The 27,840-nt window shown below is 39.4% G+C and overlaps 3 protein-coding genes across 3 annotated transcripts in view; all 3 read left to right on the top strand.

The window, feature by feature from the left end:
* The first annotated feature begins 589 nt into the window (after nt 1–589).
* On the top strand, nt 590–8,611 carry LOC148074366 (DEP domain-containing protein 7-like). The gene is made up of 11 exons (XM_087796722.1): nt 590–656; nt 1,357–1,542; nt 1,622–1,757; nt 1,853–2,121; nt 2,761–2,935; nt 3,008–3,144; nt 4,729–4,845; nt 4,902–5,044; nt 7,866–7,991; nt 8,058–8,139; nt 8,200–8,611. Exons 1-11 carry the CDS (start codon nt 590–592, stop codon nt 8,388–8,390), a joined length of 1,629 nt encoding a protein of 542 aa, XP_087652848.1. The 3' UTR covers nt 8,391–8,611.
* A 581-nt stretch (nt 8,612–9,192) lies between these two features.
* tcp11l1 (t-complex 11, testis-specific-like 1) lies at nt 9,193–16,792 on the top strand. The gene is made up of 9 exons (XM_087796723.1): nt 9,193–9,394; nt 12,963–13,077; nt 13,143–13,263; nt 13,334–13,554; nt 14,290–14,426; nt 15,681–15,817; nt 15,893–16,074; nt 16,137–16,309; nt 16,371–16,792. Exons 1-9 carry the CDS (start codon nt 9,295–9,297, stop codon nt 16,577–16,579), a joined length of 1,395 nt encoding a protein of 464 aa, XP_087652849.1. The 5' UTR covers nt 9,193–9,294; the 3' UTR covers nt 16,580–16,792.
* A 5,088-nt stretch (nt 16,793–21,880) lies between these two features.
* Nucleotides 21,881–27,840, top strand: part of LOC148074364 (homeodomain-interacting protein kinase 3-like) — a 34,226-nt gene continuing 28,266 nt past the window's right edge. Inside the window, exon 1 of the mRNA XM_087796858.1 lies at nt 21,881–22,287. Coding sequence (XP_087652984.1) covers nt 22,260–22,287 — 28 coding nt within the window. The 5' untranslated portion in view covers nt 21,881–22,259. The remainder of the gene's footprint in view (nt 22,288–27,840) is intronic.

Genomic DNA, 27,840 nt, shown 5'->3' with positions numbered 1-27,840 from the left:
CTCTTCCCCTATTCTTCCTCCTTCTCCTCTTTTACCTCCTTCTCTTCCTCACCTGCCTCCTTTTCTTCCTCCTCTTCTTCCTCCCCTCCTCCTTTTCTTCCACCTCACCCTCCTTTTCTTTTTCCTCCTCACCCTCCTTTTCTTCCTCCTCACCCTCTTCTTCTTCTTCCTCCTTTTCCTCCTCTTCTTCTTCTTCCTCCCCCTCCTCCTCTTCTTCCTCCTCACCCTCCTTTTCTTCCTCCTCACCCTCCTCCTCTTCTTCTCTTCTTCATGGCATGTTTGAGAGAAAACATGTTCATTCTTTTATCAGCAGGAATGTTCCGAGATAAGAGACGGTGCTGGACTGTACCAGGACTGAAGAACTGAAGGAGAAGAACCTTCTGTTTTTTTATCTCCACGTTTACTGGGAGTGACGTCATCAACTGAGCTCCAACACTTGCTGCTACATAACTTAACTTGCCCTTCACGGGCCACCGTAGCGTGTAATTAAATTGGGTGTTGTCGCCCCCCAGTGGTCTGTTGGTCCAGTAGGTCCAACAGGTCCTGCTCTGGGTTCGATTGCTCTGCTCTGAAGCTCCACCTGCTCGTCATGTCCTCCATCAGAGAGAGAGCAGCAGCTCTGAAGCTCGCAGAGAAACTTAGTGTTGGTCCTCAGTGTGAGTCCATGAACGTGTGTGTCTGTGTGTGTGTCTCTGTGTGTGTGTATCTGTGTGTGTGTCTGTATCAGCGACCTGTGAGTGTGTGTGTGTGTGTGTGTGTGTGTGTGTGTGTGTGTGTGTGTGTGTGTGTGTGTGTGTGTGTGTGTGTGTGTGTGTGTGTGTGTGTGTGTGGGTGTGTGTGTGTGTGTGTGTGTTGTGTCTTAATCTGTGTGTTTTATTTGTATGTCTGTGTTTCTGTCTATGTGTTTGTGTATGTGCCTGTATCTGTGTGTGTATGTAACTTTGTGTGTGTGTCATTATCTTTGTGTGCGTGCGTTTGTGTTAATATAGGTTTGCATACATGTGTGTGTGTTTCTCTTTGTGTGTGTGTGTGTGTCTCTATCTGTGTGTGTGTGAGTTGGCGTTGGCTTGTATACACATGTGTGTATGTATGTCTCTCTCTGTGTTTGTATCTTTGTATGTGTGTCTCTATCGGTTGCTCTGTGATTGTGCGTTTGTTTTAAAATATATATACAGTATATATATATATATATATATATATATACTATACTATATATACAGTATATATGTGTGTGTGTGTATCTATCTGTGTGTCTGTGAGTGTGCTTTTGTGTTAATATATACGTTTGTGATATAATATATGTTTGTATCTATTGTGCGTTTGTGTCATAATGTATATCTACATGTGTGTGTTCAGCCACAGGTGTGTGTGTGAGGTCCGTGCAGCTCACCTGCCTGTGGAAGGACCTGGTGTCTCACCTCAGATCGTCTCTGACCGTCAAACGCCACCGAGTCCTGCTCAAGTCCCACAGCGACTGCTTCCTGGGGTCAGAGGTCGTGGACGAGCTGCAGGCCTTCATCGCCGGAGTCGCAGAGTTCAGAGGTTCGTGCGGCTTTTGATTGACAGGCGGCCGGATGATTGACAGGTGTCGATCAGAACGTTTGTCTTCACTGACCTGCAGGCGCGGACGTGTCTCGTGCGGCGCTGGCGTGTGCGTCTCAGGCCCTGCTGGACACGCGCGTCCTTCAGTCCGTCAGCACCAAGGTCTTCGGCAGAGACAAGAAGGAGTTCCTGGACAGCAAGTCGGCACTTTACAGGTTCAGTGTCTCCGAGGATCTACGTGTGAAGATGAACTTCCTTCAGACACTTGTTTCTGTCGACGTTCACGAACCTTTATTTAAATCTGCTCCAGGTTCCTGGACGACGTCCCTCCATCCGTAGACGGTCAGGACCGAGGAGTCCTGGAGATCCAGAAGCTTCTCAGGACCGTCCCTGCAGGGAGGTCGTGTCCCCAGGAGTCGTCCCACCTGTCGGCCCACCTGTCGCGAGGACCGACGCCGTGTCCCGCCGGGTCACATGACCAGCCTCGCCCTCAGGTGTCCCCGCGGCCGGTCGCCTCAGAAGAGACCCCGGCCGAGGGTCCGGGCAGAGTCCAGGACCGGCCCGGTCTGTCCGAGTCACGTAAGAGTGACGTCTGTCGTCTGATTGGCTCACGATGTTGAATGTTCAGTTTAACATTTGTTTTTATTGACATTTTTTTGTTTTTTGAAGCATTTAATTATTTTTGTTTAAATCATTAATTTATTTTACGAATTCAGTAGATATTCTTCAATAATTAAATAATAGTTTTTTTTATTTTTATTCGTAACCTTTTAAATTAAATGTAGTTTTTACAATATTCTGCTTCCAATTATTCATTAATAAACCTTTTAAATTCAATAAAAATGTATAAATGTAAAAGGCTTAAATGTAATTATAATAATAATTATTATATATTATAATTTTAATTATTTATTGAATTCGAATATAAAGTCCATTTGTAAAAATAAATAATTAAAAAATAATTTTGATTTTATTAAAACAATTTATTTCAATTATTTAATAAAAACAAATGTAACCTTTCAATATAAACACTTTTGAATTTAATTATTATAACAAGGTTTTTATATTTAATTTAAAAGCTTAAATATTGAACTTGAATATTGTTTACCAATTATTTGAATTAAAATACGAACTCAATGTTTAAAAAATTTGAAAATATCCGAAATTTTGTATAGAATTATTTTTTAAAAATTAAAAAAGCCACTTCTTCTTCTGCAGTGGTGCTGGAGACCTGGCAGGAACAGACGCTGCTGCGCCTGCTGAACCTCGTGGAGCTCCCCCTGCTGGAGGGTGTGCTGCAGGGCACCCATACCTGGTCCGAGAAGAACCCAGAGGTGGTCTCCGGCGGCACCGGTCTGGACCGGCAAGTCCTGCGGGCCTTCAGGGCGTCTCAGTGAGTCTCGCCGTCTGGTTCCGAATCCCCTTCCCTCCTGACACGACCCCTGACCTCTTCTGCCGGAACCAGGTCCGACGTCTGGCTCTGTGCGGCTCTGGACCTGATGGACTTCCTGCCGGACCAGAGTCTGGTGAAGCTGAGCCGGGAGCTGCCGTCCTGTTTCCCTCCGGAGCGGGAAGACGTGGGCGGCAGTGGAGCGGACCTGAGTCAGTGGAATATTAGACCCTCAGAGACTTTTTTTTTAGATACATTTATTCAATAATTAATAATAACATATTTTTATCATTAAATAAATACAAATAATATTTTCAAAATAAATACCAAATATACACAGATTCATATTCCAATTTTTAATACTTTTTAAAAATTAATTCAATATTTATATATATTTTTTATTTGTTTGTATTTGAATTAAAAATAGTTTTACATTTAAATTATTAATTTTTATTAAATTATTTTATTTGAGAATCAAAGTGAATATGTATAAAAATTAAAAACATTTAGAAAAAAATCTACATTTTTAAATAAAATTACTTAAGAAAAATTAAATGCTCTGACCCTTGTGTTGTCTCTGGGTCAAGGGGAACGACAAGGGATCCCACAAACACATTTGTTTTGGGCCTTCGGGTCATCTTGACCCAGAGCGACACAAGGGATCCCACAAACACATTTGCTTTGGGCCTTCGGGTCATCTTGACCCAGAGACAACACAAGGGATCCCACAAACACATTTGTTTTGGGCCTTCGGGTCATCTTGACCCAGAGACAACACAAGGGATCCCACAAACACATTTGTTTTGGGCCTTCGGGTCATCTTGACCCAGAGACAACACAAGGGATACCACAAACACATTTCTTTCGGGCCTTCGGGTCACCTTGACCCAGAGACAACACAAGGGATCCCACAAACACATTTCTTTCTGGCCTTCGGTTCATCTTGACCCAGAGACAACACAAGGGATCCCACAAACACATTTGTTTTGGGCCTTCGGGTCATCTTGACCCGGAGACAACACAAGGGATCCCACAAACACATTTGTTTTGGGCCTTTGGGTCATCTTGACCCAGAGACAACACAAGGGATCCCACAAACACATTTGTTTTGGGCCTTCGGGTCATCTTGACCCAGAGACGACACAAGGGATCCCACAAACACATTTGTTTTGGGCCTTCGGGTCATCTTGACCCAGAGACGACACAAGGGATCCCACAAACACATTTCTTTCTGGCCTTCGGTTCATCTTGACCCAGAGACAACACAAGGGATCCCACAAACACATTTCTTTCTGGCCTTCGGTTCATCTTGACCCAGAGACAACACAAGGGATCCCACAAACACATTTGTTTTGGGCCTTCGGGTCATCTTGACCCGGAGACAACACAAGGGATCCCACAAACACATTTGTTTTGGGCCTTTGGGTCATCTTGACCCAGAGACAACACAAGGGATCCCACAAACACATTTGTTTTGGGCCTTAGGGTCATCTTGACCCAGAGACGACACAAGGGATCCCACAAACACATTTGTTTTGGGCCTTCGGGTCATCTTGACCCAGAGACAACACAAGGGATCCCACAAACACATTTCTTTCTGGCCTTCGGTTCATCTTGACCCAGAGACAACACAGGGGATCCCACAAACACATTTGTTTTGGGCCTTCGGGTCACCTTGACCCAGAGACAACACAAGAGTGGGGGAGAAAAAAAAAGTATTACTATTAAAATCAAGTGTTCAATATTCTGATGGTTCTGATTTGAGTGACATGTGTCAGGCGCTCGTCTCGCTTCAGGTCACGTCAAGACGCTGACCTTCAACCTTCTGCTCAAACACTACGGCTGCGCCGAGCGTCCGCCGCTGCTGCCGCGTCACATGACCGACATCTACGCCGCCGTCACCGACCTGCTGGGTGAGCTGACCCGGGTCATCACCAGCTGACCTCTGACCCTCGTTCTCCGTCCTCAGTGCAGGCCAAAGCCGACTCTGCGCTGGAAGCCCTGCAGCTGTGTCTGAAGCTGCTGCCCCCTGGCTGCAGGGAGGAGTTATGTCGGCTGCTCACCTTCATGGCGCTGGCGGCCGACGCCGCAGAGTTCAAGCTGGACGAGGAGGTCAGTCCAGATGTTCATGGAGACCCTTGATGGGTGAAATAGAGCTTTAGGCGTTTTTATGGAAATATACATTATATTTGAATTATTATCTTTTTTCAGCGCCCCCTCTGTTCTGACAGGAAATTGTGTGTGGTTATGTTTACTAATACTGTATTGCTATTTTGATTTTTAATATTCATTATTTCATTTTTTTGAATATTTTATACTGTATTTTTTTTTATTTTTTAGAATCCCTTATTAGTCCCGCAAGGGGAAATTCGGTAGTGCTTTTTACAGCCATTCACACATACTGATGGGAGTAGGCTGCACACCTGCGCCAAGTCTGTATAAGATACGTATCACGATACAATGTCAACAATGCAATATACAGTGATGTTGTAGTAACAATAGTAATATATATGTGTAGTATTGTCGAATACTTGACTCTGGTGTTGTGAAAGTGTAGTAACAAGTATATATGTGTAGTATTGTCGAGTACTTGACTCTGGTGTTGTGAAAGTGTAGTAACAAGTATATATGTGTAGTATTGTCGAGTACTTGACTCTGGTGTTGTGATAGTGTAGTAACAAGTATATATGTGTAGTATTGTCCAGTACTTGACTCTGGTGTTGTGATAGTGTAGTAACAAGTATATATGTGTAGTATTGTCCAGTACTTGACTCTGGTGTTGTGATAGTGTAGTAACAAGTATATATGTGTAGTATTGTCCAGTACTTGACTCTGGTGTTGTGATAGTGTAGTAAAAAGTATATATGTGTAGTATTGTCGAGTACTTTACTCTGGTGTTGTGATAGTGTAGTAACAAGTATATATGTGTAGTATTGTCGAGTACTTTACTCTGGTGTTGTGATAGTGTAGTAACAAGTATATATGTGTAGTATTGTCCAGTACTTGACTCTGGTGTTGTGATAGTGTAGTAACAAGTATATATGTGTAGTATTGTCCAGTACTTGACTCTGGTGTTGTGATAGTGTAGTAACGAGTATATATGTGTAGTATTGTCGAGTACTTGACTCTGGTGTTGTGATAGTGTAGTAACAAGTATATATGTGTAGTATTGTCCAGTACTTGACTCTGGTGTTGTGATAGTGTAGTAACAAGTATATATGTGTAGTATTGTCCAGTACTTGACTCTGGTGTTGTGATAGTGTAGTAAAAAGTATATATGTGTAGTATTGTCCAGTACTTGACTCTGGTGTTGTGATAGTGTAGTAACAAGTATATATGTGTAGTATTGTCCAGTACTTGACTCTGGTGTTGTGATAGTGTAGTAACAAGTATATATGTGTAGTATTGTCCAGTACTTGACTCTGGTGTTGTGATAGTGTAGTAACAAGTATATATGTGTAGTATTGTCCAGTACTTGACTCTGGTGTTGTGATAGTGTAGTAACAAGTATATATGTGTAGTATTGTCCAGTACTTGACTCTGGTGTTGTGATAGTGTAGTAACGAGTATATATGTGTAGTATTGTCCAGTACTTGACTCTGGTGTTGTGATAGTGTAGTAACAAGTATATATGTGTAGTATTGTCCAGTACTTGACTCTGGTGTTGTGATAGTGTAGTAACGAGTATATATGTGTAGTATTGTCCAGTACTGGACTCTGGTGTTGTGATAGTGTAGTAACAAGTATATATGTGTAGTATTGTCCAGTACTTGACTCTGGTGTTGTGATAGTGTAGTAACAAGTATATATGTGTAGTATTGTCGAGTACTTGACTCTGGTGTTGTGATAGTGTAGTAACAAGTATATATGTGTAGTATTGTCCAGTACTTGACTCTGGTGTTGTGATAGTGTAGTAACAAGTATATATGTGTAGTATTGTCCAGTACTTGACTCTGGTGTTGTGATAGTGTAGTAACAAGTATATATGTGTAGTATTGTCCAGTACTTGACTCTGGTGTTGTGATAGTGTAGTAACAAGTATATATGTGTAGTATTGTCCAGTACTTGACTCTGGTGTTGTGATAGTGTAGTAACGAGTATATATGTGTAGTATTGTCCAGTACTTGACTCTGGTGTTGTGATAGTGTAGTAACAAGTATATATGTTAAGTATTGTCGAGTACTTGACTCTGGTGTTGTGATAGTGTAGTAACAAGTATATATGTGTAGTATTGTCGAGTACTTGACTCTGGTGTTGTGATAGTGTAGTAACAAGTATATATGTGTAGTATTGTCCAGTACTTGACTCTGGTGTTGTGATAGTGTAGTAACAAGTATATATGTGTAGTATTGTCCAGTACTTGACTCTGGTGTTGTGATAGTGTAGTAACGAGTATATATGTGTAGTATTGTCCAGTACTTGACTCTGGTGTTGTGATAGTGTAGTAACAAGGATATATATGTGTAGTATTGTCCAGTACATGACTCTGGTGTTGTGATAGTGTAGTAACAAGGATATATATGTGTAGTATTGTCCAGTATTAGACTCTGGTGTTGTGATAGTGTAGTAACAAGTATATATGTGTAGTATTGTCCAGTACATGACTCTGGTGTTGTGATAGTGTAGTAACAAGTATATATGTGTAGTATTGTCCAGTACATGACTCTGGTTTTTAAACCAAAATATGTCCAAACATCAGCTTTAAAAGCTGCTGGACTCACTGTATCCTCTCGTCCTCAGTCATTGCCAGGATTGTTCCTTTATCTACGTATTGATCAGAAGTTTAATTACAACACAAAATAAACAAATTCTGTGAACATTTGCGTGTTTATTGTAAATAGAATCTAAACTTTATTTAACGATATATAAAATGTGTTGGAGAGACAGATTTTATAGTTTAATATATATTTTCTCACACGTGTTCGTGTCTCAGGCGGAGAACCGGCTGACGGTGAAACGTTGTTTCTCCAGAGCCGTCCTTCACGGTCGCAGTCTGTCCCGAGAGAAGGAGGAGCTGCTGCTGGTCTTCATGCTCAGCAACATCCAGGACATCTTCAAGGTCGAGAGCCTCACGCGACGCCGACGACCTCTGACCCTCTGAACGTCTACTTCCTGTCGCCCTCAGATTCCTGCCGTGCTGCACAAGCTGGTGAGCGACAAACTGCTGAACGTGGTCCAGGATCATCATCATCCGCCGCGAGCTTCGGGTCAGTCGGCGTGTAGACCCCCAGCGACTCCTGGGGTCTTCATGGAGTCTGTCTTCTCAGGTGGTCCCAGGGTGGAGACCTTCACCGAGTCCACCAGGGAGTCCACCCGGCAGGAGCTGTGGGCCCTGCTGAGCAGCATCCACCTCAACACCAGCAGGTCCAGCAAGGAGAGGAAGCGGCTGCTGGGCCAGTTCTACCAGGCGCACCCCGGGATCTTCAACCAGTACTTCGGGGACACGAGCGTCCTCTAGACCCAGACCAGAGTTCTGACTCTTCATGTCGACGTTTAACTGTCAATAAAGGTTTAGTACAAACTCTGTTATTTTAGAGTTAATGATAATGATGGATCTGTGTCTGAGCCACAACTTAAACGCTAACAAATGAGTATTTTTGTCTTTAAATATATGTTTATATTCATGTATATAAAGAAAATGCTTGAATCATTTGATGTAATAAACATATACGAAGCTTGGTTTTATGCTTTTACTTCATGACAAATTACAATTTTATCTGAGACAAAACATGTTAAATTAATTGTTTTTACCTTATTTATTTATCTTATAAAAACTATTAAATAATTTGTAGGTAACGTAGTTGAAAATCTTACATTTTGTCTTTAAATATATGTTTATATTCATGTATATAAAAAAATGCTTGAATCATTTAATGTAATAAACGTATAGGAAGCTTGTGATAATGCTTTTACTTCATGACAAATTACAATTTAATTTATCGGAGATAAAACATGTTGAATTAATTATAATTTATTAACCTTATTTAAAAACTATTAATTTAATTCTAGGTCACAGTTGAAACTCATTTTGCCTGTTGTCTGGATCGTTTTATTATTAAAACTTTAATTTTTTGTGCTAATTTATTTATTTATAAATCATTGAAGATGTTTCACTTTGAAAAATAAAGATGTTTTTAAAATAACGAAATGCATTTTCTACTTAATTTATCCAAAAACACTCTTTGCGTTTAGAAGCGTCTAGACTTGTGACGTCACTCGAAGCCACGCCCCAAACAGGAAGTGACGTCGGCGTCGCTGATGTTGACAAACAGACTCTTCTTCAGACACGCGCGACGCAGTTAATAGTTGCGTCATTAAGTCGGAGAGTCACGTGGTCGGTCCGGTCAGTTGGTACCGTCCGTATGTCCGACGACACCGAGCCGCGAGCGGGAGCCGAAGGCTCGCGGGAGAAGATGCCGAACCCCCGGGAGGAGGAGACGGTCCGGACCCGAGACCCACAAGGTACCAGGGCGTGTTCGCGAGGAGGATCCGAACCGGGCCATGGGTCCGAACCAACCTTCTGTGAATAGAATTTAAACGAGAAACAACACGAATTGAATGATTATTTTTTTTGTTGCTAAATCACTCCGATCGGTTCTATTTTGGACCAGAACCAGAATATCTGGAGCCACGTGTTACTATGGCAACCATAGCACAAAGTATAGAGGCAGAAACCTGCAAGAACCAGACTCGACTCTAGCTTAATAGCTAATAGCTTAATAGTATAAAAAAAATAATCGTTGTTTTTTATAATTACATTTTATTAAGAATGTTTTTAAAATGAATTAATTTTAACATTTAGTTATTTATTGTTAAGTTTAATATTTAACTTTAGTTTTGAGCCTTTAGAATTAAATATAAAAATGTGGTTCAATGGTGTCAACATGTTGAAACTTTTAATTTATTAATAAAATAATTAAACTCAATAGTTTTTATTTTATTATGTGATATTTTAATTATAAACACATCACATGGTCTCGGTTCGATCCAATATCATCTCAATACTTAACAATTTACACTGAATTTTTATGAGGCAGAAAATTTTAAGCTTTAAAACAAATGTATTCGATAATTTTGTAAATTAAAATGTTTTTGGTTTTTATTAATTAAAGTTTGTTTTCTTTAACAATTGATTTAATGGAGAAAAGCGAGTAGTGTATTTATTTGATTCAATATGTTTTATAGTCACTTTAAAATGTTTTATTTTTAGAAAATTATTTGAAAATGTACTTTTTTAATTCAATTATTTTTTAAAAATATATAAATTTATTTAAAGTGTCTTATCATAACAAAGTTATCTCAAGACACTATACAGTTGAAATAAGACTACAGTTGATTAAGGAAAAATAGATCCAGCAATTCAACAAAGAGCAAGAAACAAAACACTGTACAGTGAGCTAAGGCCAGGAAACACTTCCTTTTAGAAGCAGAAACCTCGAGCGGAACCAGACTCATTGTTGACGGCCTGTCGCTCTGACCGGCTGGGAGGAAGGATGGGGGGGTAGACAGATGGATGAGGAGAGGAGTGAGGGAGGATATAGTGAGAGAAAAGAGGAGAGTGTAGGAGAGTCCATGGGGGTGCTGGAGAGAACTCGGGATCTGATGACGTGGTGAAGATCCTGGATCAGCAGCAGCTCTGGAGGTGGATCCCTGGGGCTCCGGGAGAGAAATAAAAAGGTGTGGGTTTGGGACAAATGTAGACAATACACAGGTATACAGACTCCGGTGACGGGTGAAGATATATAGACGGGAGAGGGGGGGGGGGGTTGAAATAGCCAGGCCAGAGGGCACATACCTAGCACAGCAGGATCCAGACACGGGGGCCCAAGCCGCGGCAGGAACCCGCAGGAGACCAGGACCCAGGACCCAAGCCCGACCCCAAACACCAGCGAGAAGGCGGACCACTACCGGGGGCGCGAGAGGGCAAGCACAGGCGAGGACAACCGAGGAAGTAGAGAGGGGGAGACACCAGGCGCAGGCACGGAGGCAGAGGGACAGCCAGAAGAACCAGTCAGGGGATAGAGCCCCGGGGCCAGGCCGGGCCACGGAAGACCCCCAGACCGTCAGGCCGCCACCAAGTCCATAGCAGGGGACCGAGCCAAGGAGATAGGGATCCACCACAGCAGCGGCAGCGGAGCCCCCCCAATACCCTGCGGACACGGCCAGTAGCCGGGTCGAGTGCCACCGCATGAGCCCGGGGGAACAATGGCCAGGCACCGGCTCAGGTCCTCCGGTGAGAATCCCCCGGGTCACTGGGGGGCCACGGTTGTGCGGGCAGGGAGGGGGTAATGGGGCTGCAGCCGTCCGGGAACGGCCCCCAATCTTCAAACTGTAGACCGTCCCCAACAGCCACAGCCCACCTCCCCCATGTCATGAGGGAATATAGAGGGGATATTCTGATGTACTTCCATAAATATATTTATACTTTTTTTATATACATTAATTCTCTGCAATATTCAAAAAAATATTTATTTATTCTATTTATACTATATTGCACTATTTTTAACTTATTCATATTTTTATTTTTATTTTTCTATAAACATTCATACTATGCTGTGTTTTTTAGCGGTTGCCAAGCAACAATTGCCTGTTTCACTGCAGTATTCTTCTGTAGTGTACAAGAAAAGGAAGTCTAAGTCTATAATAAAGTATATAAAGTTAAAAGTATTCTGACGTTCTTCCATAATAAAGTATATAAAGTTAAAAGTATTCTGATCTACTTCCATAATAAAGTATAAAATATTCTGATGTACTTCCATAATATAGTCTAAAAGTATAAAGTATTCTGACGTACTTCCATAATAAAGTATACAAGTATAAAGTATTCTTACGTACTTCCATAATAAAGTATACAAGTATAAAGTATTCTGACGTACTTCCATAATATAATCTAAAAGTATAAAGTATTCTGACGTACTTCCATAATATAGTCTAAAAGTATAAAGTATTCTGACGTACTTCCATAATAAAGTATACAAGTATAAAGTATTCTGACGTACTTCCATAATAAAGTATACAAGTATAAAGTATTCTGACGTACTTCCATAATAAAGTATACAAGTATAAAGTATTCTGCATACTTCCATAATAAAGTATACAAGTATAAAGTATTCTGACGTACTTCCATAATATAGTCTAAAAGTATAAAGTATTCTGACGTACTTCCATAATAAAGTATATAAGTATAAAGTATTCTGACGTACTTCCATAATAAAGTATACAAGTATAAAGTATTCTGACGTACTTCCATAATATAGTCTAAAAGTATAAAGTATTCTGACGTACTTCCATAATAAAGTATATAAGTATAAAGTATTCTGACGTACTTCCATAATAAAGTATATAAGTATAAAGTATTCTGACGTACTTCCATAATAAAGTATACAAGTATAAAGTATTCTGACGTACTTCCATAATAAAGTATACAAGTATAAAGTATTCTGACGTACTTCCATAATATAATCTAAAAGTATAAAGTATTCTGACGTACTTCCATAATATAGTCTAAAAGTATAAAGTATTCTGACGTACTTCCATAATATAGTCTAAAAGTATAAAGTATTCTGACGTACTTCCATAATAAAGTATATAAGTATAAAGTATTCTGACGTACTTCCATAATAAAGTATACAAGTATAAAGTATTCTGACGTACTTCCATAATAAAGTATACAAGTATAAAGTATTCTGACGTACTTCCATAATAAAGTATACAAGTATAAAGTATTCTGACGTACTTACATAATAAAGTATACAAGTATAAAGTATTCTGACGTACTTCCATAATATAGTCTAAAAGTATAAAGTATTCTGACGTACTTCCATAATAAAGTATATAAGTATAAAGTATTATGACGTACTTCCATAATAAAGTATACAAGTATAAAGTATTCTGACGTACTTCCATAATATAGTCTAAAAGTATAAAGTATTCTGACGTACTTCCATAATAAAGTATATAAGTATAAAGTATTATGACGTACTTCCATAATAAAGTATACAAGTATAAAGTATTATGAGTGCCTCTGCAGCCTCCCTGGACGAGCTCCTGGAAACCGCCAACGACATCAGTAACCTGGCCTTCGCTCACGAGATCCTGGTCAACCAGGAGTTCCAGCTGAAGCCGGCGGAGCTCCCCGAAGGAAGGTGAGACATGCCTGAGGTCAGAGGTCACCACAGAGGTCACGAGACTCACACCGACCCATGTGCAGCTTCCAGCACCGGGTCAAGGAGGTGATGCACAAGGCATTCTGGGACTGTCTGGAGGCGGAGCTTCAGGAGAGTCCGCCGCAGTACGACAAGGCCGTGTGGCTGCTGGCGCAGGTCAAAGAGGTCAGACGCCCCCTGAGGTCGACTGGACACCCCAGAGCGCTGACGTAACATGTGTGTGTGTTTCCTGCAGATCCTGCTCTCCTTCCTGCAGGAGGGTCACGTGCGGCTGCGCTGCAGCATCGAGGAGGTCCTGGACCTGCCTCTGATCCGGCAGCAGGCGGAGAACGGGGCGCTGGACATCGGGGGGCTCGCCCAGTTCATCGTGGGCACCATGGCCGCCACCTGCGCCCCCTGCAGAGATGAGGACGTCAACAAACTGAAGGAGATCCACGACAGCGTCCCCTTGCTCAGGTGACCTTCATGTCCCCCGCAGGCTCCTCCCCCTGACCTCTAGGTGACCTTCATGTCCCTCAGGCTCCTCCCCCTGACCTCCAGGTGACCTTCATGTGACCTCCAGGTGACCCCGCAGTATATCAGTGCATCAGAATATTGAAATGAACCTTAAAAATGTTGTTTTTTTGCATTTAATGATTATTTTTCAAACAGTTTAAATCAATAACAAACAATGATGAAAGTTTGAGTTTATTTATTTATTGAAATTAATTTAAACAAACTTTATGTGTAAAAACAATTAGTTAATTTTGAATATAATGGTCGACAATTACAATTTTAATCTTTGTGTAAAAAAAAGGAGAAAATAATTCAGTTATTGTTTAAAAAATAACTTTTAATATAGATTGATTAATTATTTTTTAATGCTTTAAAAAAAATGACAACATTTCAATAAATAAATCAATATTCTGATGACACTGGTGTACTGCCATAACCAGCGTCATACCCTGGGGAGCTTGGACAGATGGAAGGACAGATATTGAAAAATAATTAACATAAACATCAAGAATGTAACATTTAAAAATATTGTTAAATGTTATAAATGGTTAAAAACATACATTAATATTAATTATATCATAATACATGGAAATGTTTCAAGTATTTTTAAATACCTTTTCTGATAAAAATGGATTTAAAAGATAAAGCACAACAACCACTGGTCTGGTTCACTGACCCGGGTCCGGTCCCGTGCAGGTCCATCTTCTCGGTTCTGGACCTGATGAGAGTGGACTTCGCCAACTTCGCCGTGCGATGCATCCGCCCGCACCTGATGCAGCAGTCGGTGGAGTACGAGAGGAAGAAGTTCCAGCGCTTCCTGGAGAAACAGCCCAGTGAGTTGATGTTATTATAAATATTATTGTTATTATTATTATTATTATTATTATTGTTATTATTCTTCAGCCTCAGATCCACTTGAAATACAAGAGATTTCTCAAGATTCCCACATACAAGCACCAGAGGGCGCTGTTTCTATGTGGTGGTTTATACGATTCAGAATAGAATTTATCTTTATTTTAATTTGCGACATGTTTATAGATGTTTATCAGTGAGCTTTGAATAGATTAATTTAACATTTTAAATTTTGAAACTTCTTATAGATTTTTTTTTTTTTAAGCTTAAGATATAACGCAATGCATTTTCTACTTATTTTGATTTTATCGAAAAACACTGGAGCGTCTGGACTTTGTGACGTCACCCGAAGCCCCTCCCAACACAGGAAGTGTCGTCGCTTTGTTAGAGACGTTTTTTATTAAATATATTGAAAGGTTAGTCTCAAAATAATACTTTTTTTTCTACATATTGTTTGAAATTCTAATTCAAAAATACATTTTCTAAATTCAATATTTATATAAATATAATATATAAACGTGCCACTGTGTCTCCCTGAAAGTAAGTTGTACTATTATTTTAATTTGAATTAAAACAGCTATGAATTGAAATCTATGAAATAATATATTTTATTATTATTTAACCTTTAAATATACAAATTGTTGAATACAATTATTCAACAAAATTAGATTAAATACTTAAAGATATAAATTATTCAATTGAATTGTTAAATACAAAACAATTAAATGCTTTTAAAAAAAAAATCCCAATAAAACTTCACAATAAAACCTCACAATAAAAACTTCATAATAAAACTTCACAATAGTGCCATTTTTTAGTACTTATTATAATTGAAATACTGAAATATTTCTATGAAACTTATATTAAAATAACAGTCATCGAAAGGTATTTAAAAAATATAAGAATATAAAAAACATTGACGCTAGTATATCAATATATAAATGTATTTGATTTAAAAAAATAATAATTATTAAACTACATTTTGTTTTGACTTTTATATAGAAATGAATTAATTAGTAAATAAAGTTATTAGAAGAAGAAAAAAAGACAAAATATTAATAAATAAATACTAAGGTTTTTGAAACGTTAAATTCAACAATTTAATATATTCCTCCACACATGCAGCTGGAACTTGATCGTTGAGACAGGAAATGAGGGATAAAAATAAAGTGTGGGTGTGTGTGTGTGTGTGTGTGTGTGTGTGTGTGTGTGTGTGTGTGTGTGTGTGTGTGCAGACGCTCTGGACTACACTGAGAAGTGGCTCCAGGAAACGCTCCACAGTCTCGCTGAAGCTCCGCCTCCTCAGAAGCTCCACAACCAGGCGTACCTGCGTCTGCTGCGCTGGGACCACGCGGCGGCGCCGTTCCCCGAGGTGACCGTCGTCACATTTCCTCAGGACCTTTGACCTTGACCTTGACCTTGACCTTGACCCGTCTCCTGTGCGCAGACGGTCCTGCTGGACCAGGGCCGGTTCCAACACATGCAGCAGGAGCTGGACCGCCTGACGCTGCTGTCGGCGCTGCTGCTCATCATCTACACCAGCACCGGGGACGCCATCTCGGGTCTGCCCGGACTCATGGACACCCTGAAGCAGACCGCCGCCGTCATGGTGGAGGACATGCACGCGCCGTGAGGACCGGACGGGACCCGGTAACCAGTTGGGACGCCGACTGACCTCTCTACCTCCGCAGGTGCTTCAGTCTGGACGAGGCTCTGGCCACGGTGGGCGAGAAGGTCTGCGTGGAGCTGAGTCGGTGTCTAAGCACACATGGCTTCCCCCCGCTGACCCCTGACCAGCAGAAGAACCTGAAGGGTCAGATCTCTGCCACGGCGCAGCCCGGCAACAGCGTGGTCCGACTCATGGGTAGGTCGCCGTAAAGGCGCTCCTCCGCTCTGCTGTGACATCACTTCCTTCTTCCTCCCAGAGTCCAGGGTCCAGGGCTACCTGCTGGCCTCGCTGGAGTCCGGTCAACAGAAGACCCCTCCTGCTCTGCCCGGGGGTCTGGTGCCGGTCAGCCAGGATCTCAAGCAGGTGGCGTCTCGCTTCCTTCAGCTGGTCAACTTCAACAAGCTCGTCTTCGCTCCGTTCTACCAAAAGATCTTTGAGAAGATTCTTCCCTCGGCAGAGAGCTAGAACTACAAACATGGCCGCCGCGAGTTTCTGTCGCCGGTGATCCTGAAGGAGTCCTCTCACGTTCAAGCTGATGGTTCAAATCCCTCCCACCAAGTTGAAATCACATCTGTCACAACAGTCACGTAGAAACACAGGTGGTCATAATGTTTACCTGCCGGACATCACACCTTCTCTCACACAATTAAACCACAAAATAAAACTGACAGAACACAACACTGTTGTTCTGTCATTCATTCGTGTATTCTTTCTTTCATTGCTTCACCTTATTCAACATACACCTTACATTATTTCATACATTCACTTTTTCATTTATTATTTATTTATTTCACTATTATTTTTAATTTATTTGTTTCATTCACACTTTCATTTATTATTTATTGGTTTCATTCACTATTTCATTTATTATTTATTTATTTAATTCACTCTTTCATTTATTATTAATTTCACTTTCATTTATTATTTATTTGTTTCATTCACTATTTCATTTATTATTTATTTATTTAATTCACTCATGTATTATTTATTTCACTTTCATTTATTATTTATTGGTTTCATTCACTATTTCATTTATTATTTATTTATTTAATTCACTCTTTCATTTATTATTTATTGGTTTCATTCACTATTTCATTTATTATTTATTTATTTAATTCACTCTTTCATTTATTATTTATTTGTTTCATTCACTATTTCATTTATTATTTATTTATTTAATTCACTCTTTCATTTATTATGTATTTGTTTCATTCACTTTCATTTATTATTTATTTATTTCACTTTCATTTATTGTTTATTTCTTTTATTCACTTCTTCATGTATTATTAATTTTAATCACTCTTCATTTACTATTTATTAGTTTCATTCAGTCTTTCATTTATTATTTATTTATTTCATTCACTCTTTCTTGTATTCATTTAGTTTATTTTTTAGTCATTCTTTTAATAACTTATCCTTTTTTCTTTCTTTCATTTTTTTTGGTTTAGTCTCTTTCTATGTTTAATTTTTATTGCATTATTTATTTATTGTAGTCTATTTACACACACACAGACACACAAGGACTCACTAACACGCACACACTCACATGCACTCACAGTCACATTTATTTATTCTTTCATTTACTCATACATCATATTATTCCTTTATTAATTCTTTCAAACTTATATTTATTCATTAAAACTTTTTGATAAGCATTTTTCCGACTTTCATTCATTCATTTCCTCACGAGAATGAAAGAGTTTATCCAACCATCCTACCTTTGACACCGTTTGTAGCACAAAATATTAAAGAACAAAATACAAATAAAATCTGGATCAAAGGTGGAAGTTTCAGTTGACGTGTGACACACCAGGCGTCCAGCAGATGGTGCTATAACCAACGTACATGGAGAGACTTCCTGTTTTTTCCAACGGTCCGGATGGAGCGTGACGTCATTGTCCGGTTGAGTTGAGCACCAGTGTGATGTCATATCTCTGACACATGTAAGTAAGTAAGTAAGTAATATTTATTTATATAGCGCTTTTCGAGACCAGGGTCACAAAGCGCTTAGACAATCAAAACAATATTCAATAAAGTACATACTTTAAAGATCAAGATAATACTGAGAACAACACAGGAGTTCGAGAAATTCAAGGAAAAGCCTGAAAAAATAGAAACGTCTTAAGATGTTTCTTAAAGGAGTCAGTAGATCATCAAACAGAGGAAGATGGTTCCAAAGCTTAGGAGCAACAGCCTGAAAAGATTTCTCTCCTCTGGTCCTGAAGCGTGTTCAGGAACCATAAGTAGATTCTGATCCACAGACCTCAGAGCCCGAGCTGGGGTGTAAGGCTGGATCAGATCAGTGATGTAAGGAGGAGCCTGACCATGAATAGATCTGAAAGTAAGAACCAGAATTTTAAAGTTGATCCTGAAAGAAACTGGAAGCCAGTGAAGAGTTTTAAGGATCGGAGAAATGTGAGTTCTTCTACTAGAGCGGCTCAGAATTCTCGCTGCAGAGTTTTGTATCAACTGCAGACGAGACACATCCTTCTTGTTAAGACATGAAAACAAACTGTTACAATAGTCCAGACGAGAAGAAACAAACGCATGGATTACAAGATCCAGATCATGTTCCGACAACATTTTCCTAAGTTTAGAGATTTTTCTCAGTTGAAGGAAACAGTTTCTGGTCAGTTTTCTTCAGTGTCGAACAAGAGACATGTCTTTATCAAATACAACACCCAGGTTTCTCAGGCTCAGTTTGACAGACTGACCTAAGTCACCCAAGTACTGACTCAACCCTGGAACCTTATCATCAGGAGCAATAACCAGAGTTTCAGTTTTGTCCACATTTAGCTGTAAAGTGTTTTCACTCATTGTTTGATTTCTAGCAACAATTGACTAAGCTGTTCAGCCTTTGGAGCTCAGTTGGGTCAAAAGAGCAGTAGAGCTGGATGTCATCAGCAAAAATGTGATAAGAAACATCTGGAAATCTCTGAATGATTTTACCGAGGGGAATCAAGTACAGCAAAAACAATAAAGGACCCAGAACAGAACCTTGAGGGACTCCACACAACAGATCTGCCGATTCAGACCTCATTTGATTGGCAGATACACTAAAACTGCGCCCAGAAAGATAAGATGAGAACCATTCTAACACAGACCCAGACAGTCCCACTTCATCCCTTAGTCTTCTCAGCAGGATCTGGTGATCAACTGTGTCAAAGGCTGACGACAGATCCAAGAGAACCAGAACAGTGAATTTACCAGAGTCAGTCGACATCATGATGTCACTGGACACTTTCAATAAAGCTGTCTCCGTAGAGTGATGTTTACGGAAGCCAGACTGAAACTTCTCATGGATGTCGCTCTGATCCAGGAACAAAGACAGCTGCTCAGACACCACCTTCTCCAAGATCTTGGTCAAGAAAGGGAGCTTAGAAATAGGCCTGAAATTACTGAGATCAGTTGGGTCTAAGCCTGTTTTTTTGAGCAGAGGCTCCACAATGGCATGGATGTATGGATGTATGAATGGCATGGAGTAGATCTTCAGTGAAGAGAAGCAACAACGTACGTGATGAATAAAAAACATTTAAAGTAGGTTTAGCAAAACAAACAAGCAAATATTTTAAATGTTTACCATGAACACAAATGTACTGTACACAAGTATACACAAACCTTACACAACTGACAGACACAACAACAGACTGGAACACTGGGACACAAAACAAACATATTTTGTACTCAATGTTATACTTGCTAGCTTAGCTAGTGGCTAACAGTGCTACATTTGGCACTAAATGCTATACTTGCTAGCTTAGCTAGTTGCTAAAAATGCTATATTTGGCACTAAATGCTATACTTGCTAGCTTAGCTAGTGGCTAACAGTGCTACATTTGGCACTAAATGCTATACTTGCTAGCTTAGCTAGTGGCTAGCAGTGTTACATTTGGTACTCAATTATATACTTGCTAGCTTAGCTTGTGGCTAACAGTGCTACATTTGGTACTCAATGATATACTTGTTAATATAGTGAATGAATAAAATAGTTTTTTCCAACAGCCAGCAATTTTCCATAAACAATACAAAATAAGAAATAAAAATAAAATAAGAAGAAGAACATAAAGAGAAAAAGAACAAGATGACAAAACCTTTAAGACTTTAAGACACACTTTAAGAAACACCTTAAGACGTTTCTATTTGTTCAGGCTTTTCCTTGAATTTCTCGAACTCCTGTGTTGTTCTCAGTATTATCTTGATCTTTAAAGTATGTACTTTTTTGAGTATTGTTTTGATTGTCTAAGCGCTTTGTGACCCTGGTCTCGAAAAGCGCTATATAAATAGATATTACTTACTTACTTACTTACTTACTATGACACAATCTAAGTCTAAAGATAAAGACAAGGACATAGATCAAAGAACAATGAAAATTGCTGTATTTTCTGTGGCTATTGGAAAATTTTTTTTTCCCAAAGGAGACCTCCTGAGGGATCAATAAAGTTTTACCTTACCTTACCTTACATTTGACACTCAATGCTATACATGCTAGCTTAGCTAGTGGCTAACAGTGCTACATTTGACACTCAATGTTATACATGCTAGCTAAGCTATTGGCTAACAGTGCTACATTTGACACTCAATGTTATACATGCTAGCTAAGCTAGTGGCTAACAGTGTTACATTTGACACTCAATGCTATAAATGCTAGCTTAGCTAGTGGCTAGCAGTGCTACATTTGGTACTCAATGCTATACATTCTAGCTTAGCTAGTGGCTAACAGTGCTAGCTCAAGTGAGATAAAATGTACCTTTATAAACGTTAGGACTACAAATTTCAATCTACAATGAAATAACTAAATGTCAAACGTTTAATATTTAGACAGGAAACTGTCTGTTACGGGGTGAAAATGAAACATGAGGTTTGTGAGTTAATGTCTGAGAAAACATAAATGTCTTGTGTTTATTTATTTATTTTTACGTGTGGGTGGTGTCGACTTTGTTTTGTCATACTTTCTGAAAAAATTGAAAATAGAATAAAAATCTTATTCACTTTCAACTTTCTCACAGCAGATAAACAGCCACAGAGGCGACAACAATGGGGTCAAAAACCCTTAAAACCAAAACCCGATTCAGTCAAAATTATTGACAAAGAAACTGAAATGAACACAAAATAAATACTTTGTATATGATCTGTCGTATACACTTTCCTACGACTCCATGAGTGCCAAACAAACACACTCAAGCCCACTTGACCCCAATGGCTGCCATAAACCATGTTCACATCCCACCCCTGACGCCACATGTTAAAACCATTCCTGCCCCTGCCTGCTGAGGGGTCACCTCTCCTGGGGTCTTGTTGTGACGACAGTTGCTGTGTCTAAAATCGCATACTAGCGTACTCAAAGTTAGTATTTTTAGTGCGTAAGTGCGTCACAATTCTTAGTACGCCAATGTAGTGTGCATGGAGCACTACATTGGCGTACTAAAACGCCCACAATTTTCCGAAGGAGACCTCCTGAGGGATCAATAAAGTTTTACCTTACCTTACCTTACCTTAGAAGTATGTGATTTGAGACACAGCATTGGATCCTGGTTCAACTCTTGGAACAGTCGAGTCTTCCTGTCATGTGACTTTTGCACCATTTTCACTTTCATACAATTTTCTTCTTCTTCTCCGTCATTTTGTGTCCATGAGAGAAAAGTTACTTTTGGTTTATTTATAGAACTCGATTGTCGTGAGGGTTGTGTTTGTTTTGGTCGTGCGTGTGTGAGCGTGTGTGTGCGCGTGCGCGTGAGAGCGAGCCCTCCTCCTCCCCTCCCTTACATTCCACACATGCGGGGCAGCAACAGGCTAACAGCAACAAGCTAGTAGCAACAAGCTAGTAGCAACAAGCTAGCACAACTAGCCGGAGAAGGAGGCGCGTCAACATGTAAAAGTTTCCAAACAGCTTCCTCGTCCTCGACAGACGCAAGAGCGACGCAAACCTCGCGTCGGCAGCTGAAGACTCTCTCCCTGGACATGAGCAGCTGGAGGAACATTTGTTAGTGTCGAGCTTTTTTCTTTTTTCTTTCTTTGGAGCTTCAGATGTGCGAGAAGTCGCTCGGTGTCTCCTGGAACAAGATGGCAGCAGCAGCAGCAGCAGCGTCGTCGTCTGTGGCTGTGGCTCGGCTGTCGTCCGCCGGCCTCCCTCGTCTCTCTCCGGCTCATGGAACCTCACACTGGTCCTGCTGAAGGTTCGTCTTCACGCTAACAATCCTCCTGGTTTAGTTTCTGCCATATTGTTTCTCTTGAAATCTAGAGTTAGCAGCAGGAGCTAAAGAGTCGATGCTAAATGCGAAACATTTTGGGTTTGTGTTTAAAAACACACTTAAACTACTTTAAACACACGATAAAACGTGTTGAAATCGCAAGTTTGTGCTTTTGAGTCACACTTTTGTGAAGTCGATTGACGACAAAGTGAAGTTGAAAACATTTCTGTTCAGTTTGTCTCGATACGAAAAATGTTTTCTCGCCTGTCAGAGAGAAATGAGCTTCAACAGGTGCCTCCCTTCCCCCAAACACACACACACACAAGCACACTTACACACTCACTCACACTTACACAAGCACACACACACACTCAGTTACACACTTACACACACACTCAGTTACACAAGCACACTTACAGACTCACAAACACACACACTTACACAAGCACACCCCCACACACTCAGTTACACACTTACACAAGCACACTTACAGACTCACAAACACACACTTACACAAGCACACTTACACACTCACTCACACAAGCACACACACACAAACACACACACACTGACTTGCGCACACACAGACTTCATTGACTCGCGCAAACACTTCATTGACACAGACTCACACGCACTCGTACACACTTTATTGACTCGCACACACAGAGACTCACTTTCACACACATTGTCTCAACTTCACTCACTGACACACACACACAAGCACATATGCTGACACACACTGACTCGCACGTACGTGCGCACAAACGCACACACACTCGCACACACTTTATTGACTCGCACACACAGAGACTCACTTTCACACACACACACGCACGCACACACTTCATTGACTCAGACTTGCACACACTTTATTGACGCACACAAAGGCACACACATTAACTGGCACACACATTGACTCACACACACACACACATTAACTGGCACACACATTGACTCACACATGCACACACATTAACTGGCACACACATTGACTCACACATACAGACTCAGACTTGTGCGCACGTACAGGCACACACAAACGCGCACGTACACAGAGACTCGCACACAAACACTCACGCAGACACAGACTCACCCATGTATGCACACAGACTCGCACACAGACAAGCACTCGCAGATATACACAGAGTCACACACATGTGCACACAGACACAGTCACACACACACACACACGCACACACACACGCACACAGACGGGTTGGAACTCTTGTATTTAGCAAATGATTCCAAACATAAACTGAAGAAACTTCTCTGAACTTTCCTCCACGAGAACATGTTTCATTAAACTGTTGTATTTACAGTTCTGTCGTCATGTCGACTCACTTTAGCTCCAGTTTCTTCCAACGGCTCCTGAACATGTTTCCTTAACTGACCTCGTGTTGTTTTTCTTTTCACGTCATCCTCGCTTCACTCTATCCACCGCTGGAGTAGACGTGAGTTCTATTTTCTTACCGAGTCTTAATTTGTGACAGAACGTCACTGATAGAAGTGAGTTTACAAAATAAAAGCCTTTGAATCACACTGACCAGGAGATGAGTGACAAAAGTAAAGTGTGTCTGGCAGAAATCAAACTAAAGCATGATCTAGTGTTGAAGTATATGCCATCAGAATATTGATTAAGTAAAAATGTGTGTGTGTATATATATATATATATATATATATATATATATATATATATATGGAAAAGGTTTTTAAAGCATTCAATTATGTTTTTTAAATAATAAAATGTGATAATGTATTTTTTGAAAGGTTTTTATGTTTTTTTTATTGAATACTACTTAATTAAATAATTCTTACATTTTTTTAAACGTAGTCTGAAATTCTAACTAAAAATACACTTTTTAAACTGAACCTTTTTAATTCATAGTAAATTAATTCATAATTCATCCCTTTCAAATTCAATATAAAATAAAGTTTATACCAACATTTTATATAGAGAATTTAAAAGGCCTTTAGTGATCAGACTTGATGCGCGTATCTCGCCTGCAGTTGATACAAAACTCTACAGCGAGAATTCCTACCCGCTCTAGTAGAAGAACTCGCATTTCTCCGATCCTTAAATCTCTTCACTGGCTGCCAGACTCCATCAAGAAACTTCTCAAGAAACTTTTATTTGTGCTTTTCCTTGATTCTCTGAGACTCCTGTGTTATCTTGACCTTTAAAGTATATACTTTATTGTGTATTGTTTCGATCGTTTAAGTGCTTTGTGACACTGGTCTGGAAAAGCGTTCTACAAATATAAATTACTTACTTCATGTTCAGGCAGCGCCATTGGAACTTTTCATAGTTTTATTCTTAAATTGACATTTTCCATATTAGCACCAGAAGAGGGTTTTAAAGATTTAAAATGTAGTTTCTGTTTTAAGGACTCACTCGTTCAGAGAGTGATTGATATGGTTCAGCTTCGGTTGACTGAGCTTTCAACAGGTGTCTAGGCTGCAGTGCCCCCCCCCCCCTAACACACACACACACACACACACACACACACAGTAATGAATTGCGTTTACAGCTGGCGTTCTTTCACAGCTAAGCGAGCACCGACACACGGTGGTGACACAGCGATCCATTTCAGGTCTGCTTGTGTGTTCCTAGTATGGCAGTTGTGTGTTTGCAGTGTGTCTTTTTAAAAAAAAAGATTGTCGAGCCACCGCGACCACGAGCAGAATACCTTGGTCGCGGTGTATATTTGGATCCGGTCGGCTTGTTGTTGTCGGCGTCGTTTGGACTCCAGGGAAAGTGCTGGGTTTAGCTGTGGTGACTCACCGAGAGTTATTGTTGATGCTTTCACTGGCGACAAATCCCTGCTTCACGTCCACCACCTGTTCCGCTGTCAGTGTTCTAGGGAACGTGATTGTGTCGGATCAAGTCGGTTTTCGGTGGATCCGGAGTTGTTCAGCTGTCGTTGGGAGTTGTCGTCGTGATTTTGAAAAGTCGTGTGGAATTGTCGTAATCATTGGCATTTCAGCTGAATCTTCTGAGGTTAAGTGTTAACTATTTATCTTGACCTTTAAAGTATATACTTTATTGAATATTGTTTTAATTGTTTAAGCGCTTTGTGACCCTGGTCTGGAAAAGCGCTATAAAAATACAAATTACTTACTTTCTTATCTGTCTCTGGAATTCTCAAAACTGGACTGAAGAAATGTTGGCTTATCGTTGAGATTTGTGAACATTTCTTTGACTAAAATTGTTTTTAGAAATTATTCTCTACACAAAATAAATCATTCGGAAGCAGAAACTTTTATCGCCATCGTTGTGAACAACACAACAACGTCGGTACAGAATGAAATGATAAGATGACACACAAAAATAAACCATAGAGAAACCGAACCAATCACTGATACATTAATTATGTAAGTATATCAGATCCATAAGAATATTTTTCAATACTTCACATTTTTAATAGTATTACAGTTTATTTATTTTAGTTGGGGATTTGTTTTTTAAAGCATTGAATTATTTATTTGAATAGTTGAATAAGATTATTTACTATGAATTTGCTTTAATTGAATAATCCTTTGGTTAGTTTTTATATTGAAAGATTGAAGTTTTATTTATCATTAAAAAATTTCAGGGCTGTGTATTGTCAAAATCTGCCGATACGATACGCATCCCGATACACGTGTCATGATACACGTGTCACGATACGATATATCGCGATACTGTACAAACTGTGATGTATGGTTTCTAAACGACACTTTTAATGGCTTTAACAACAAAAAAATTAGCAAATACTTTTTCTACTCAAGTGTTTGTAGGAAAGTTCTTCTTTAAATATGAACAAAATATAAACTTATATTAACAGTAAAGTACATTAACTTCTCAAATAACCTGGAGCACCATATAAGATCTAGTATCTGTCAATGTTTTATTTAAAAAAAAAAAAAAGTAACCTCAGCTTTTATACATGGACTACTGAAAATATAAATAACTTTGAATTATAAATAAAATCTTATTTCAAAGGTTAAAAAGAAGTGTTTTTTGTTTGTTTTTTTGCAATACAGTGCTATTGGTATCGATACAGTATCGGTGATGGAAGTATCTTGATATATCGTTATATGGATATTTTCTTGATTATCAAAATCAATGAATTATTTTACACTCAAGTTCATATCATCGTTTCAGTTTTTTTCAATATAAAATGATTGATATAATGAAGCTACTGTGAATGTCTGGATGTTTGATTAATTAGCTCAATAAAGTTCAACATTTTAAATGTTAAATTCAACCATTAAATATTCTTAGAATGACAATGTGTTTATTGCAAGTGTTTTCTTAACATTTAGATCTGTTAGTGTTAATATTCTGCCATAATACGTTGATATAACGCATCTTTATTTAACTTTTGAATTGAAAAAACTTCAATCACTGTAGAATATTGATTTCAAGACGACTTGGTTTGTGTTTTATTTTGGTTGTGACGACGAAAGTGTTGTTAGCATCAGCTTCTTAGCAATGCAGACACTACCACCACCGGACAATGATGTTTCAATGAACCTTCTTGGTTTTATCTCCTTGTTCATGAACAGAAATGGTGAGATAAGAAGAAGTTCCACAGAAGCTTCAGGGTTGATCCGAACACTCGTTCAAGTGTCGTGCTGCTGTGACAAGTTTGAAGTTCTCCGAATAGTTTCAACACTTCTGATCCAACTCACGAGTGTCAGTCGGCAGAAGTGTTGCGCTGCTTTGTTGTGTAGTTGTGCAGAGTTGTGCAGACACACCCCTCTGCCTGTCTGAGCATGTGCTGTGAGAAAAGGTCCACTACTCTGGCTCCAGGGCAGCCGGTTCCTGTCAAACAAAGCTAAGACTGTTTGTGTGAAGCCAAGAGATTTAATATCAACTCAAAGAAGGGGTTTGGAAACATGGAGGAAGTAATGCTTGTCGCTGCGCCACACTTTACTCAACTCTGTTTCCGTATCTACTGTTTCTCACTGACAAAGGTTTGTGGTATTTGAGGAATTTTGGAATTACTTGTTTCGTCCACAGAGATGAGAATAAGTTGGTTTTAAAGCAAATGCATTTAAAAGAGAATCCAGAAGGTTTCAAAATCAAGGAGATTACTGTGTAGTGTTTGTGAAGATGTGTTTTATAAAATGTAAGTAATTTATATTTGTAGAGCTTTTCCAGACCAGGGTCACAAAGCGCTTAAACAATCAAAACAAAACCCAATAAAATATAAACTTAAAATGTCAAGATAACACTGAGACAAACACAGGGTGTTTATTTATTAGTAATAAGTAATAACAAGTGGATTTTATGGAATATTGGTCTTTCCCGAGCAAATTGATCTGTGTTGAAATGTGAATTACCTGCAGTGAGGTGTGTAGTGAGGTCATCATGAAACTGGAACGCTGCACTGTTTAAAGAAAATATATGATTTGTGTGCACAATATTCGATTTCATGGACGAATATAAAATCATGCAAATATTGCAGAAAAACTACAAAAAGAAGTTCACAATAATGTGTATTTCGAAAGGACGGTGTCTTAGATATGAAAGAAAATGTTTCATTGTAGTCG

The sequence above is a fragment of the Callionymus lyra genome, chromosome 8 (assembly GCF_982586985.1).
Source record: "Callionymus lyra chromosome 8, fCalLyr1.hap1.1, whole genome shotgun sequence".
Classification (NCBI taxonomy): Eukaryota; Metazoa; Chordata; class Actinopteri; order Syngnathiformes; family Callionymidae; genus Callionymus; species Callionymus lyra.
This window is presented reverse-complemented; position numbering and strand designations above follow the sequence as displayed.

Bases quoted from the DNA above. Each gene is read 5' to 3' on its own strand.
- LOC148074366 (XM_087796722.1), top strand. From the start codon at position 590: ATGTCCTCCATCAGAGAGAGAGCAGCAGCTCTGAAGCTCGCAGAGAAA. The intron at 1,543-1,621 runs GTTCGTGCGGCT...ACTGACCTGCAG, and splicing joins CGGAGTCGCAGAGTTCAGAG to GCGCGGACGTGTCTCGTGCG. The intron at 2,936-3,007 runs GTGAGTCTCGCC...TGCCGGAACCAG, and splicing joins CGGGCCTTCAGGGCGTCTCA to GTCCGACGTCTGGCTCTGTG.
- tcp11l1 (XM_087796723.1), top strand. From the start codon at position 9,295: ATGTCCGACGACACCGAGCCGCGAGCGGGAGCCGAAGGCTCGCGGGAG. The intron at 14,427-15,680 runs GTGAGTTGATGT...GTGTGTGTGCAG, and splicing joins CTTCCTGGAGAAACAGCCCA to ACGCTCTGGACTACACTGAG. The intron at 16,075-16,136 runs GTGAGGACCGGA...CTACCTCCGCAG, and splicing joins GTGGAGGACATGCACGCGCC to GTGCTTCAGTCTGGACGAGG.